This window comes from Pezoporus flaviventris, unplaced genomic scaffold (genome assembly GCF_033815535.1).
Source record: "Pezoporus flaviventris isolate CSIRO_AGI_PZ_B2104156 unplaced genomic scaffold, CSIRO_AGI_Pfla_v1 ptg000223l, whole genome shotgun sequence".
NCBI lineage: Eukaryota > Metazoa > Chordata > Aves > Psittaciformes > Psittacidae > Pezoporus > Pezoporus flaviventris.
The window spans coordinates 63,701-75,957 of record NW_026892771.1 but is presented as its reverse complement, the minus strand read 5'-3'; the positions used below and the strand labels follow the sequence as shown (position 1 = coordinate 75,957).

The following is a 12,257-nucleotide window of genomic DNA, read 5'->3' as shown; positions in this document are numbered from 1 at the left end:
GTGAGCCCACTGTGTAAAGATGAAACAGGGGAAGGGGAGAAACCCTCATCTGACAGCACAGGAGGGGTTTGGGCAGACAGATTTGGCCACTTGGCTTAAAACTGAGCCTAAGTTTGCTGCTCATGGTGGCAGGTTTGGTTTTCGCCTTCCCCAAAGGACAGTGTTGGTGTGTGCAGGGCAAGTGCTGTGTCCATTGCTGAGCACCCTCTCCTCTCTGCCTTGCAGCTGGCGTGAAGTGGATATCAGCGCTCTGAAAGCAAACCCTGATGAAGACAATGAGGAGGTGAGAAAGATTTTATCACCAGTTTAACGTGAGATGGGGCTGGCAGCAGCTGAAGAGCGTCCACGAGGGATGCTTAAGAGAGTGGATGCAGGGGCCTCGTCCTTTCCTGCAGCACAATGGCCCTGTTGGCCTGGCAGAACCAGCCTGGGGGTGGTGGTTCCTTTGCAGGAAGGGTGTGATCAGGCAGAAGCTGGATTTACTGCCCGGGTACTGCTGGGTCTGGGCTCTAATGGCTGCCGGGAGACCTCTCTGGGCATCAGTCTTTTTATAGAACACTAATGAAGGAATCACGAGCAGTCGTTGTTACTATTTCAGCTGAACTGATAATGATGGTATTTCCTTAAAGCCCTGTGAATGCTTTCATCCTGGGATCAGTGGTTTTCCTTTGGATCCTGGTTCCAGGTCTCCTCCTGGAGACTCGGTTTAACAAGGTGCTGCTCACTGATGGCATCTGCCTCCCTCCAGAGCACATAAACTTGCATTCACACTGCAGCAAATGCTGGACAGACTGCCCGTGGGTGCTTATTTAACACAGGAAAGCTCTGACCAGGGCCTGTCCCCTTCCCTTGCAGGTCGAAGACTTGTCTGATGCAGCCTTCTCTGCTCGGCACAGCAAGTGTGAGGAGATGGAGCGGGCCCGGTGGCTCTGGAGCACGAGCGTGCCCCCGCAGCGGCGCGGCAGCAGGTACCCGCAGCACTCGAGTGCACAGAGCGTGGTGCAGGGGGCTCCTGGTGGCCCCTGTGCCATTCCCAGCAGTGGGATGCAGTGGTCAGATCCATGGAGACGGTTAAAACCTCATGCTGTTGTTACGTGGTTTGGTCACCATCCTCAAGAGCAGTCCTGCCGAGGGGGGAGTGAAGTTCCACATCAGCGCTGTCCATTTGGATTGGAAGCATGGAGGGATGAACCAGCTCAGGAGTACAGAGGGCAATGAGGGCTGAGCGGGGCGTCCTTCCTGCAGGAGCACGGAGCAGTGGTGGCTCCCAGCCTGGTGCTGTTGCATCTCTCAGCTCAGTCACTGAGCAGTGCCTCCAGTTCCATGCGTGTCCTCGCGTTCCTCTGCTCCCCTGACGCTAGGGTCCCTTCCTGCAGTGCCGGTCTGTGAGTGGGTGTCTGGGAGAGCTCACGGCTTCCAACTGCTGAGCTCATCAGAAACCTGCACAAGGAGGGATCTGCTCTTCCCCAGTTGATTTCCAACGCTTTGAGCGGTGCTGAGCGCGCCTGAGCTGCAGCTGGGGCAGGCGCCCGCCCGCTTCTCTTTGGCTGCGGTTTCAGTTCTGCCCTGCTGGGGGTTGCGGTTGTGCCAGGTTCCTGCAGATGCAAAGGCAGCTTCTGCCACGCTCCATTCGTGCCCCGTTTCACCCATTGCCCGGAGCTTCATCCCAGGGGTTCAGGAAGAGGCCTCTCTGGTCCTGCTGGCGGCAGAGAGCAGCTTGGCCATGGCCAAGGAATGGGGGTTCCCCCAGAGCTGGGGGCAGTATTCCAGGCGCAGGTCGCCAGCAGGGAGAGGCTGGGACATTGGTGTCCCTGCTCTGCTGGCCGGGATGTGGTGGTACTGGTGTGTTTCAGCCCATGTTTGCTCCTTGCTGTGGAGTCCCTGGGCCAGGCAACACCTGGGGTGAACTCACTTGGTTCCCCTTCAGTGTCTGCCTCCGAGCTGCTCCAGCAGATCCCTGCCTCCTGGATTGGGTTTGGCTTTTCCGTGTAGCAGCTTTTAAACAGCTCCTTGATGGAGCACCTTGAGTGCCTCCAGCTGCTGTGGTACAGCTCTTGTATGGGCCTGCTTGGGGCTGGGTTTGTGTGTTCTGGTGAAGCTCTTGGCTCAGGTAGGTTTCAGAAGCTGATCCTTGGCAGCCTTTGGTTGCCTCTTGGTGTTTGAGTTCACCTTGAGGAGCTGCACATGGACAGGGGGGCTCTGACAGGGTTTCTCTGTCTGCAGCCTGCGGCTCTGCTGCCTGGGAATCTCTGTAGGTGCTCAAACTTCCTTAAGGCTTGGTTTAAGTGTTCTGGAGCGCAGAGGTTTTGCAGTGCTCCTCCTCCTGCATCAGCAGCATCACTGATTCACCGCTCTCTGTTCTTGAACCGCCCATGGCCTCACGTGGCACTGGGATGGTGGCAACACCCAGAGAAACCAGCTCTGATCTCAGGGGTGGCTTCCCCAGTGGTGCTGCTGCAGCACTCACAGCGTGGGGGATGTGTGGGACTCGTAACCCGGGGAGAGCAGCGTCGGTGGGGAAAAGCCGCATCGAGACTGGAGATGGGACAAAGCTGAGCCTGGATGAGTTCAGCTCTGGGCAGCAGCATCCCCAGCTCGAGTGCGCCGAGTCCCTGGGGTGGCACTGGAGCCCCGGTGTTGGTGGGACCGAGCCGGGCTCTGAGGCGTGTTCCTCCCTCAGGTCTTACAGATCGACGGACGGACAGACGACCCCTCAGCTGGGGAACCCCTCGACCCCGCAGCCGGCATCCCCCGACGTGGGCAGCTGCCTCTCACACCCGGAGCTGCCCCACAGCCACTCTCCGCGCAGCCCCATCAGCCCCGAACTGCTCTCTGCCCCCCTGACCCCGCTCTGCCGGGACTCCATGCGGCTCCTCTCCAGCGAGGACACTCGGTGCTCCACGCCTGAGGCCGGCTTCGACGAGCAGGTGGGTCCTGGCTCCGGCTCTGGGCTTGTTCCTGGAGGCGGTGGGATGGGGCGGTCCAGGTGATGCTCATCCCCTTCGCTGCGGGGATGCAGTTGGGAGCCTGCACATGGGAAGTTCCATCGGACGTGGGGAGCGGGCAGCAGTGGCTTCGGTTTGGAGGAGGAGCTTTCCCGGAGGGGTTTCCATAGCCTGGCGTCTCTCCCCTTCAGGCCGTGCAGCCCTGGGAGCGCCGCACCTTCCCGCTCTCGTACGACCCCCGGACAGAGTGCGAGGACCAATGTGACCCCCAGGACCGGTTGTCGCGCTGCACCCGGCGCACGTCGGGCAGCAAATCCTGCCGGGAGCCCGATGGCACTTCCGCTTTGCCCAACCCGGGCAGCCTCAAGAGCCGCCCCCCCCCAGCGACACCCTCCTCTTCCTCCTCCTCCTCCTCCTCCTCTTCCTCTTCCTCCGCAGCAGTTCAGCGGCCAGCGCACAGATAGAGACACACGGGAAGACATGAGCAAAACCAACACAGAACTAACTCTTGGCATTAAAGCTTCCAAAATCTGCGTTTGATATTCAAACATCCTGCCGGGAATTTTCACAGTTTTTAGTGAATTTAAGGAATTTAGAAACTGGTTTCTTTTTTTTTTTTTTCGTTTGTTTTCCTTTTTTTTTTTTTTCCTGTTGTTTTTTGTTTTGTTTTCTTTTTTTTCTTTTTTTCTCTCCGTGTTTCCGTGTCCCACCAATGAGCCCCCGGAGCGCTCCCAGGGAGGGGTCAGCCCCCAGCCGCCTCCCTTCTCCCTGCCCTCCCCTCTGAGCTGCATGAACTCAGCCCGGGGTTGAGCAGTGGTCGGGGCCGGGGCTCCAGCGGAAGCCTGGCTCCTCCGCACCCCTCCTGGAGAGGTTTTAGTGGGGTCAGTGCTGAGGGGCGATGTCCTGGGCTCGCAGCCATCGCTGTCCCTTCCCCTCGCGTGGAGCTCCAGGTATCCCAAAGGGGGGCTCTGCCCCTGGGCCACCTCCTGCCTTCTCCCCTGGGTTGGGAGCAGCTCCCTTCCCACCGGGGAGGGAAGGACGGAGCCACGTTGGAGGAGCGGGATTTCGGGAGCAGCCCTGTTACACCTGGGGTGTTCCTCCGGGGTGGAAGGAGGGGAGAGGCCCCATCCCCGGCGCTTGGAGCGAGCACAGGATGCGCTCCAGGGACACCCTTTGGGGACCGGGCTGTTGCTGTTGGACAAACAGCAGCTTCCAGCTGGGAAAGGCGCGTCCGTGCCTGATGCTCGAGCCCCGGGATCCCCGATGGGGCTGGAAGTTGGGGTGAGGGCCCTGGGGCGGAGGGAGCGGTCCCGGGGGCCTGAAAAGGGGGAGAGGGGGGAGAAGGGCGCAGGGGCTGGCGGGGGCCGTGCTGGGGCTGCCCCGGCTCCGCAGGCCGAGCGCCGGCATCGAACCCGTTCACTTGGGGCGCTGCTCCTTTGGAAACCGAGTTCCTCGCTCCCGCACCCGCAGCGGCTCCCGCGCACCGGTCCCATCTGCGCCGCTTGCCCGTGCCCGCGGTGTGGCTTCGGTCCCTGTCCTGTCGCTGGACTCGTGCCTGTCCTGTGTGCGCCCACCTCCCCCCAGAAACAAGGAAAAAAAAGGAAAAAAAAAACCCACAACCGAGGCCGTTTCTGTTCTTTTTCTTTTCTTTTTTTTTTTTTTTTTTGCCCTCATTTTGTAATGAAATCGTCGCTAAAACTGCTCAAGGGTCGGGGGTGTTCACAATTTTCAACACGAGCTCGTGGGTTTGGTTCTGTTCTGGTTGAAAGGATTCATCCTCGTTTCTTCATCACACGAAACCACCGCCCCACCCCCCCAAACTGATGCTCCCATAGCCCTGCGCATAAAGTGCTTTTCTATTTATAAGGTTGAAAATTCTGAATAACCCTTTTAGCATTATAAAAACCACAAAAATGATGAAAAAAAAGAGAAAAAAAATAACCCCCACCTTGTATTTTGTAAATATTTTCTTTTCCTGCTTTGAGCTGTGTAATGTCCTTGTTCTATAGAAACGCTTTTCTTCCGAGAAGCTGATCTTTGTTAATGTCTTGATTCTGTTGGCAAAGCACGAACGTGCTTATAAAAAACAAAAAAAATCAAAAAAAAAGGAGAAAAGATTAAAAAAAAAACCACCATTAAAACCAAGCGTTTTGGTGCCGTCTGTTTGTGAGCGGCGGGGGGGGACGGATGCGGGGCAGCATCCGCTGCTTCCGCGCCCCTTTACAACAAGGTCGGGGGGAGGGGGTGGGGGGTGTTGGGTGCTTTGGGGTCACTGCACCTCGGGGTGGGTTTTGCTGTGGGCGCTGGGGGGTTGCAGGGCACAGGAGCCAAGTCCTGACCAGGCAAGAGCAGGGAACCTCAGCTTGTGCCCCATGGAGCGGAGGGGCCGCGGGATGGGGCTGGTGATGGAGGTGATGATGGTGCCTGGGGTGGTGATGGGGAGGGGGGGTCCAGAGGCAGCAGCAGCGTGGGCAGCCCTGGCCTGGTCTGAGCGATCAATAGGGGAGGGGAAAACCAACCCCCAAAGCAAGCAGCAGCGGCTGCACCGGGCTGGAAACAGTGCACGAGTGGGTCTGGTGTGGGTAACGGGGGGGTAAATGGGGGGATCACGGGCTGGAACTGGGGCAGCAGCGTGAGGCATCACTGGGGCTCAGAGCAGCTGCCTTTGGCCTCTTCCACAGCTGAGGAAACAGCCCCATTGCCCTCATCCCCCATCCTTCCCCTCTGCTCCGCTGCTCCCCACTGCTCCCCACTGCAGACACGGCGCCGGTTCTCGTAGTAAGGACTTTATTTCCAAATCCACTTTTACGGCAACAGTGTAAACCAGTTGTTAACGCACGACACACTATGGACAGGCACAGACAGAAGCTAAGCTAAATGATGATACACTGAGATCAAACCTTCCCTCCCCTCGCGGGGCTGCCCGCACCGCCGGCACCGACACCGGAAGGGCTTGACCAAGCATCAGGAATTCATCTTTTTGAGTGCAGAAAACACGGGTTTGGGGCTCGGTGCCGGATTTCCCCCTTTTCACACCAAGATGTGTGAGGAGGAAAGGAACAGCCGGGTCTGGCTGCTCGCAGTCACCCTCGGGCCGGGGTCTGATGTGGGGTCGGGGCTGGGGCTGGGGCCGTGGCTGGGGCGCTGCGGTGGGTGGATGGGGCTGGGCTGGGGGGATGCGGTGGGGATGGGGCTGCAGGATGGAGCTCAGCCGAGGGCCAGGATGGGGGGGCTCAGCCATGCACCATCCCGCAGCCAAACGGGGTTTAAAGCGGGGGGGTCTCCCACTTGCTTTACGGGGGGCTAACGCAGCGCAGCAGCTCCTCCATCCCGCACCCACACAGGTCACAGACGGGCGCACAGCATCTTTACAATCAGAGAGGCAGCGGCGCAAGAGACGCAGGGGCTGGCACGGGACTGGTTCGCGGTGGTGCTGGACCAGCCTCTCCCCAGCAGCGAAGCAGCTCCTGGGGCTGCCCTGGCCCCCCAGCACAAGCGTCCTCCTCTGGTGCTGGGCAGGCTCCGGAGAGGAACGCGCTGGAGCCCACAAAGGCTGCAGCAGTTGGGGGGCGGAATCGGCTCCTGCCCTGAGAAACCCCTGCTGTGCCCAGCAGCCCCACGCTGGGGGCTCCCTGGCAGGGGGGACGCACTGAGCACTTCTCAGCCTCTTTGGTTGTAGAAGGATGGGGCACACGGGGACGGCCGCAGCGCAGCCCCAGGGCACCCGCATGCTCCCCGGGGTGAAAGCAGCAGGAGGGTTAAATGGACCAGCTCTGCTCCCTGTGTGGTGGTGGGTGAAGGACGTCGTGAGGGGCAACATGCTGCAAACTCAAGGCAGGATCACGGCAGTGCCAGGAGCAGCCTCTGGCCCCCAAGTGCAGGATGGGACCAGAGGGAGCTGCCCATAAGAACCCGCCTCACGTCCTCCCAGTTGTCTCCTACCGCTGCCAAAGGCACGAGACCAGCAGAGCCATGGAGCTGCCACTTCCGCCATCCCTTTAGCTGACCTTGCAGGGGAAACAAAAGAAAGAACAACCCCAAAACGTCACAACCTGCACCCAAATCCGGGGGCCACCCCAGCCTGGGAGCTGCGAGTGCCCCTCATCCCCCATCCCGGCCCTGGGGAGGTGCAGGGCCCCCCCCCGGTGCCCGGCAGACATGCGGTGCCGGAGCTGGGGCCTCCCCCTCGCCAGGAGCAGCTCACAACCACTGACAGCGTTTATTAGCATTATCTGAAACACATGCTCGTTCAGGAAAACAATCACCCTGCACGGTCCAAGCAGCTACAGACAAATCTACTCTACGACACGAGGGGCTGCCAAAGGAATTAGGGGGGAAAGCCTCTACTCATCCACTCAGCGGTTCCAGCACGGCCACGGAGAGGGGAAGGGGCCGAGCGGGGCCGCTTCCGCAAGGGGCCACCCCGGTGCCAAGCGGGACTCCAGCTGCCGGAGCTGGGAGCGGGGCTGGGGGTGCCTGGCATTACCTTCATCCACAGCTCGGCTTGCAGGGGGGAAACAAACGGGTTCTTCCAAATCAGCAGGCAAATTTAATGCGGGAAGGGAGGGCACCTCCCGGCTGCGGCACCCACAGCCCTGCCTGTGCTGCCTGCAGGCCGGCCCTCCAGCCCGGGCAGCAGTGGGCAGGCGACATCCCCTTCCCATGAGGACCCCATTGCGGCACAGGGGGGGGGTCGGGTCAGCCCCTCCATCCCCTCCCTGCGTTCTGGGGTGGTGAACACGGTCCCTGCCGGGGCTGGGGCTGCGAGGGACCTCGCAGGGGGTCAGGGGAGCTTACAGGGGGCTGAGGGACCTCACAGGGGGGAGCAGGGAGGGGCAGGGGCTGTGCGCTCAGAGGAGCAGGGGGAGAGGAGGTTTTCTACCTCATAGTGTCACTGATTTTGAAGTCCTGGAGCTAGAGCTGAATGAACAGTAAAAGCAGGTTAAATCATTAACCAGTGGGGGGACGGGGGGGAAGCAGCTGTAAAAGGAACAGAGGAAGAAGGCCAGATTATTATGTTTTGTTTTCCTTTCTTATTTCTTTTCTCTCTCGTCGTCTCCCCTCCTCTCTGCCCGCCGGGCCGCGATCACAAGCCCTGCTTGGCCAGCGAAGCGGACACCTCGTCGGCTAACGTGGCGAGCTGCGGGGAGTCCACCAGGTTGATGCTGCCGGTGGAGGAGACGTTGCTAAGGCGGCGCGGGGAGGCATCTCCGGAGATGGTGGGGGACTTGTACACGATTTCGGCGCCGTGGTCGGTCTTGGCTTTGGCGTTCTCGCGGAAGGTCAGCTTGTGGGTCTCAATCTGCAACGAGAGCAGGGGGTGCTGAGCGGGGGGACGATGCCGACCGCACACGCGAGGCCGTTTGTACCTGCAAACGGCTCCGTCGCTGCTGCACAGCCAGGAGGAAAGCTCGGTTTGTTGGCACAATGCCCCCAGTGCCCCCCAGTCCTCAGGCACAACAGGACTGGAGCATCCGGGGATGCTGCCAAATCCTTCCCGGTGTGGCGGCGGCTGCTCCCACTGCCCCAGCAAAGCTTTACGGGAAGGGTGGGATTCCCACATAGCACACAAAGCTTCCCCTTACCCCGCAGCCCAGCTGGCCACCAAGCGCTGCTCCCATGAGCCAAACCCCTCTTCTCCTGACGAGCAGAGGTGCAGTGGATCAGGTTTGCTACTTACTGGTGCCCTCCCCAGCCAAGTGCAAGGCTGGGAGCTGGCTCTCCGGGGGGCTGAGTGGCTCCAGCACCAGGGCCTGGAACCCAGCAGGGTCTGGGCTTGGGGTCTGAGCAGCCTGGGGCCGGGTCTTGTCTTCCTTGCCTTTCTCTCTCTATAGGTGAAGAAACCCGCCCAGGGCGGTGGGGTGCAAAAAACGCATCAGCAACAAGACCCAAGATCCAATCAGTGTCAACCAGCAGGAAAAAGGACAAAAAAGAGAGAAAGGAAATAGAAAACTGGGCAGAAAAAGAGTTGAAAAACAGGGTCCTTCACTGGCTCAGAGGAAGAACAGCAGCTGCCTTTGAAGAGAGGAGGAAAGCCTTCCATGTGCAGCCAAGGAGAGCTGCCGCCGTGGGCGCAGGTACGTGGCAGAGCTCAGAGCACTCAGCTCCCCACAGGAAATCCAATGCAAGAGGAAGAAGCACAGGAACCAGGCTTCAGCCTGAAGAGCTGGGGACTGTGTGGCCAATCCTGGATCTTCTGCGTTGCAGAGCAAGGAGTAGACATGGGAAAGGCTGGGGAAGGAGCAGCGGAGCTGCTCTCAGCCACCCTACATGGAGGGCTGATGGGTCTCAACTGTGTCCTGCCCCCTCCCTGCGGACAGAGCATCTCACCTCAGAGCAGCACTGCCTGAGGATGGTCCCTGGCGCCAAGGGAAAAACGGGCTGGACAAAGGCAGGCATCTGAAGCAGCATCTGAACTCATGCTGCACCTCCAGGATTTAGGCAGGGTATGGGAAGCTGCCACACGAAAGCTGAGGCAGGTGATGCCACTGCTGAGTCACACCTTTACCCCTCCAAAAGGCAAGTTCTTCAAACTACAGCCCAGTGAATGCGCCAGGATGTGAAAGAATCATCACTGGAATAAAAATGATGGAAACGGGCTTAGTGAAGCACAGGGCAGTCTGATGCGTAGCAGCAGAGAGAAGAAGGGTAAGGAAGTCAAGCTATCCCTCAGCCAGAGGTCAGCAAAGAGCTGGGAGTGCACAGAGCAAACGTGGCCAAGAACCAAGTGCCAGAACACAGGAACTGAAACAGAACTTCCCCTCCCATTGAGAAAAAAGTGTTTGAAAACCAAGCAGATAAATCCCACTTTTCCCTAGAGAAATCCAACCACGTGTGCCGCCAGGCTGGAAACACAACTCTGTGCTCACCTGATCGCCCTGCTCCTGCCTGCAAGGGACGTGGCTGTCCTTGAAGAGGGGTTGTAGAGGTCCATTACTTAGCCAAGACTTCCTGTGAAGCCACCACTGAAGCCCTGGCAGGAACGGCTCACCCCAGGTTCTCAGTATTTCACCCGACCTGGCTTTTGTCTCTCAATTTAAGTCCCCCCACGCACACACCAGTCCCTGCACAGCCCTCAGTCAGCCTTGGCTCAGAGCCTGCGACTTGAAGGAAGAGGAGATCCCCTTTCTTCTGAGGGCAGCACAGACCACACCACACTAGAACACTGTCCCAAGCACTGGGAAAGAAGTGCTGCCTGGCAGGCAGAGAGGGGAGGCCGCGGGCTCTAGACATGAGCTGTGTGAGCAGGACCTTCTGGACCACTCTTTGCTCACACGCCTGCTCACAGGGCAGACAGACCCCTGCAGCAGAACAACAACGCCTCTTCTCAACCCAGTGCCCCTTTACCTTTTTATTTCCTCCTCCAGGGACGTGGCTGATGTTATCTAAGGACCCGATTTTCGACTGCACCTTATCTTTGAAGTCCAGTTTCTCAGATTTCACCTCCACCTGGCCACCGCCTGCAAGAGAAGAGCACGGGCTGGGTTAGCTGCTGTGCCAGCCGACTGAGGCGGCTCAACCAGAGCACTCTGAGGCAGAGCAGAGGGTGAGGAGCAGGAAAACAGCAGCAAGAGGGACCCCAGGGTGATGGGGGAAACCCCAGAGCCAGGGCGAATGGGAATCAGATTTTCCAAAGGATGCTGTGCAGAGCTGACAGGCATCTCAATTGTTCTACAGAACCAAGGGCTGGGAGCTAACCTGACCCCACGGAACGCCAGCAGTCCCCCCTCTGTGTTCCTAAACAGCTCCCTTTACAGGGAGGTGCTGGCACCTTCACGGATCACACCAGACCCCTCCCCTACAACCGAGCAGTCAGGCACATTGGAGAGGATCCAACAGTCACTGAGCTGGGAGCAGTGTCCAGCACCCCAGGGCTCGCTCTGATGCTCAGGTCTGTAGTGCAGGGAGTGAAGAGAAGCACTCCAACCCTCTCCCATCTCCCAGTGCACACCAGGAAGCAGTCTGTGAGCTCCCGAGGACCCGCACCCAGTGCTGCAGAGTCAACGGGTACCTGGTTTGTGATGGATGTTGCCCAGGGAACCACATTTGGATGTCACGTGGCTCAGGTCGACTGGCTTGTAAACGATTTGAACCTGTCCGTACGAGAAAGGAGAAGGCAGTGAGGGGATGGCCACCACGGGCGAGTGGGGAGGGGGAGGCACAACACACACCGGCACCTGATCTGGAGTCAAGGGAAAGGACAGCTTAAACCCCAGGAAGATTAAAGATACAGAAGAAACTGTCATCAGAAATGGGAGATCATTAATGCCCGTGTGCAGTAGCCTCTCTTTAACATGTCAGCATGCACGAGATCACCTCTCCACAGAGGGGAGAAGTAGAGGCAATTTTAAAGTGCTTAAAGTGAGAGAGAAAGTGGAGTGGTGATTAATTCAGATTTGCATACACATCATCCAAAAGAAGGAAATAATACCAGAGAGAAGAATGTAAAAAATAAATACCTTTTCTGGTGTAAAACATAAAGCTTATGTCCACAAAAACTGAAAGAACAGAAATGATCAATGTGCACAGAACTTTTAATAAAAGAGTGACCAAAATATGCATTTCTGAAAGACGCTGTAATGGAAACCAGGGTTAAAAAAAACAAAAAGGCAAGGCAAAGGTTAACTGTCAGGCAGGAGTTCCCATTACAGAAATTCAACTGGCAATGCCAGTTATCGATCCACAACAGCATTTCATGACATTAAGCTCTGGTTTTCACTTGTTTTACCCATCCCATCTCCAGCAATCCCGTGACACTGCCCCATCCCAGGCGGTGCCGTGCCCAGTGTGGGGCCAGGGCCTCTTGCACACAGACACTGGGTGACACGAGACGCACACACGAGGACACGAGGAACGGGTAACGGGAGCTGTTTAGTGGTAACGTTAGAGGTTTAAACACCACACTGGAAAACACCAACCAGACCACTGCAGGGGTCTGTCAGGGACAGCAACCACAGCACAGACACACCAGCTACGTCAGGAACAGGAGACAAGGGGTGAGAAAACATCCCCATAAGGCCAGAAGCGCCCTTGGACCCTGGTTTTGTGTGAATCAGCACACTACTTGCTGTACTAGTGGGGCTGCGCAGGAGAAACCAGATCAGCGGCACCTCAAGGTCGGTTCCTACTCACAGGGAAGAGTCTGGCTCTCAGCAATAGCCTGGACTTCACGGGAAGCATATGCTGCTCTCTGTGCCTTCGCTGTGTGCTGCACACAGTGCACAGGTCTCGGGAAAGACGTGCCACCACCAAAGGGACCTCAGCAAAGAAGCTCATCCCTCCAAGCAGGCAGGCAGCCTCCGGACCAAGAGC

The 12,257-nt window shown here is 58.2% G+C and overlaps 2 protein-coding genes across 24 annotated transcripts in view; one reads left to right on the top strand and one right to left on the bottom strand.

The window, feature by feature from the left end:
• The window catches only part of KANSL1 (KAT8 regulatory NSL complex subunit 1), an 84,907-nt gene extending 81,429 nt beyond the window's left edge, over positions 1–3,478 (top strand). For all 3 annotated transcript variants that reach the window (XM_061442265.1, XM_061442266.1, XM_061442264.1), the window contains 4 exons: positions 226–283; positions 856–968; positions 2,681–2,927; positions 3,137–3,478. In XM_061442265.1, the coding sequence (XP_061298249.1) occupies positions 226–283; positions 856–968; positions 2,681–2,927; positions 3,137–3,409 (691 nt within the window). In that variant the 3' untranslated portion in view covers positions 3,410–3,478. The remainder of the gene's footprint in view (positions 1–225; positions 284–855; positions 969–2,680; positions 2,928–3,136) is intronic.
• Positions 3,479–7,145: 3,667 nt separating this feature from the next.
• MAPT (microtubule associated protein tau) overlaps positions 7,146–12,257 on the bottom strand; it is a 43,537-nt gene continuing 38,425 nt past the window's right edge. For 18 of the 21 annotated variants that reach the window (XM_061442227.1, XM_061442232.1, XM_061442236.1 and 15 more), the window contains 3 exons: positions 10,957–11,038; positions 10,293–10,405; positions 7,146–8,247 (listed from right to left, as the gene is read on the bottom strand). In XM_061442227.1, coding sequence (XP_061298211.1) covers positions 8,032–8,247; positions 10,293–10,405; positions 10,957–11,038 — 411 coding nt within the window. In that variant the 3' untranslated portion in view covers positions 7,146–8,031. Of the gene's footprint in view, positions 8,248–8,625; positions 8,774–10,286; positions 10,406–10,956; positions 11,039–11,203; positions 11,444–12,257 lie in introns of those variants that run through there. The other 3 variants (XM_061442229.1, XR_009741402.1, XM_061442237.1) reach the window with 3 other exon arrangements.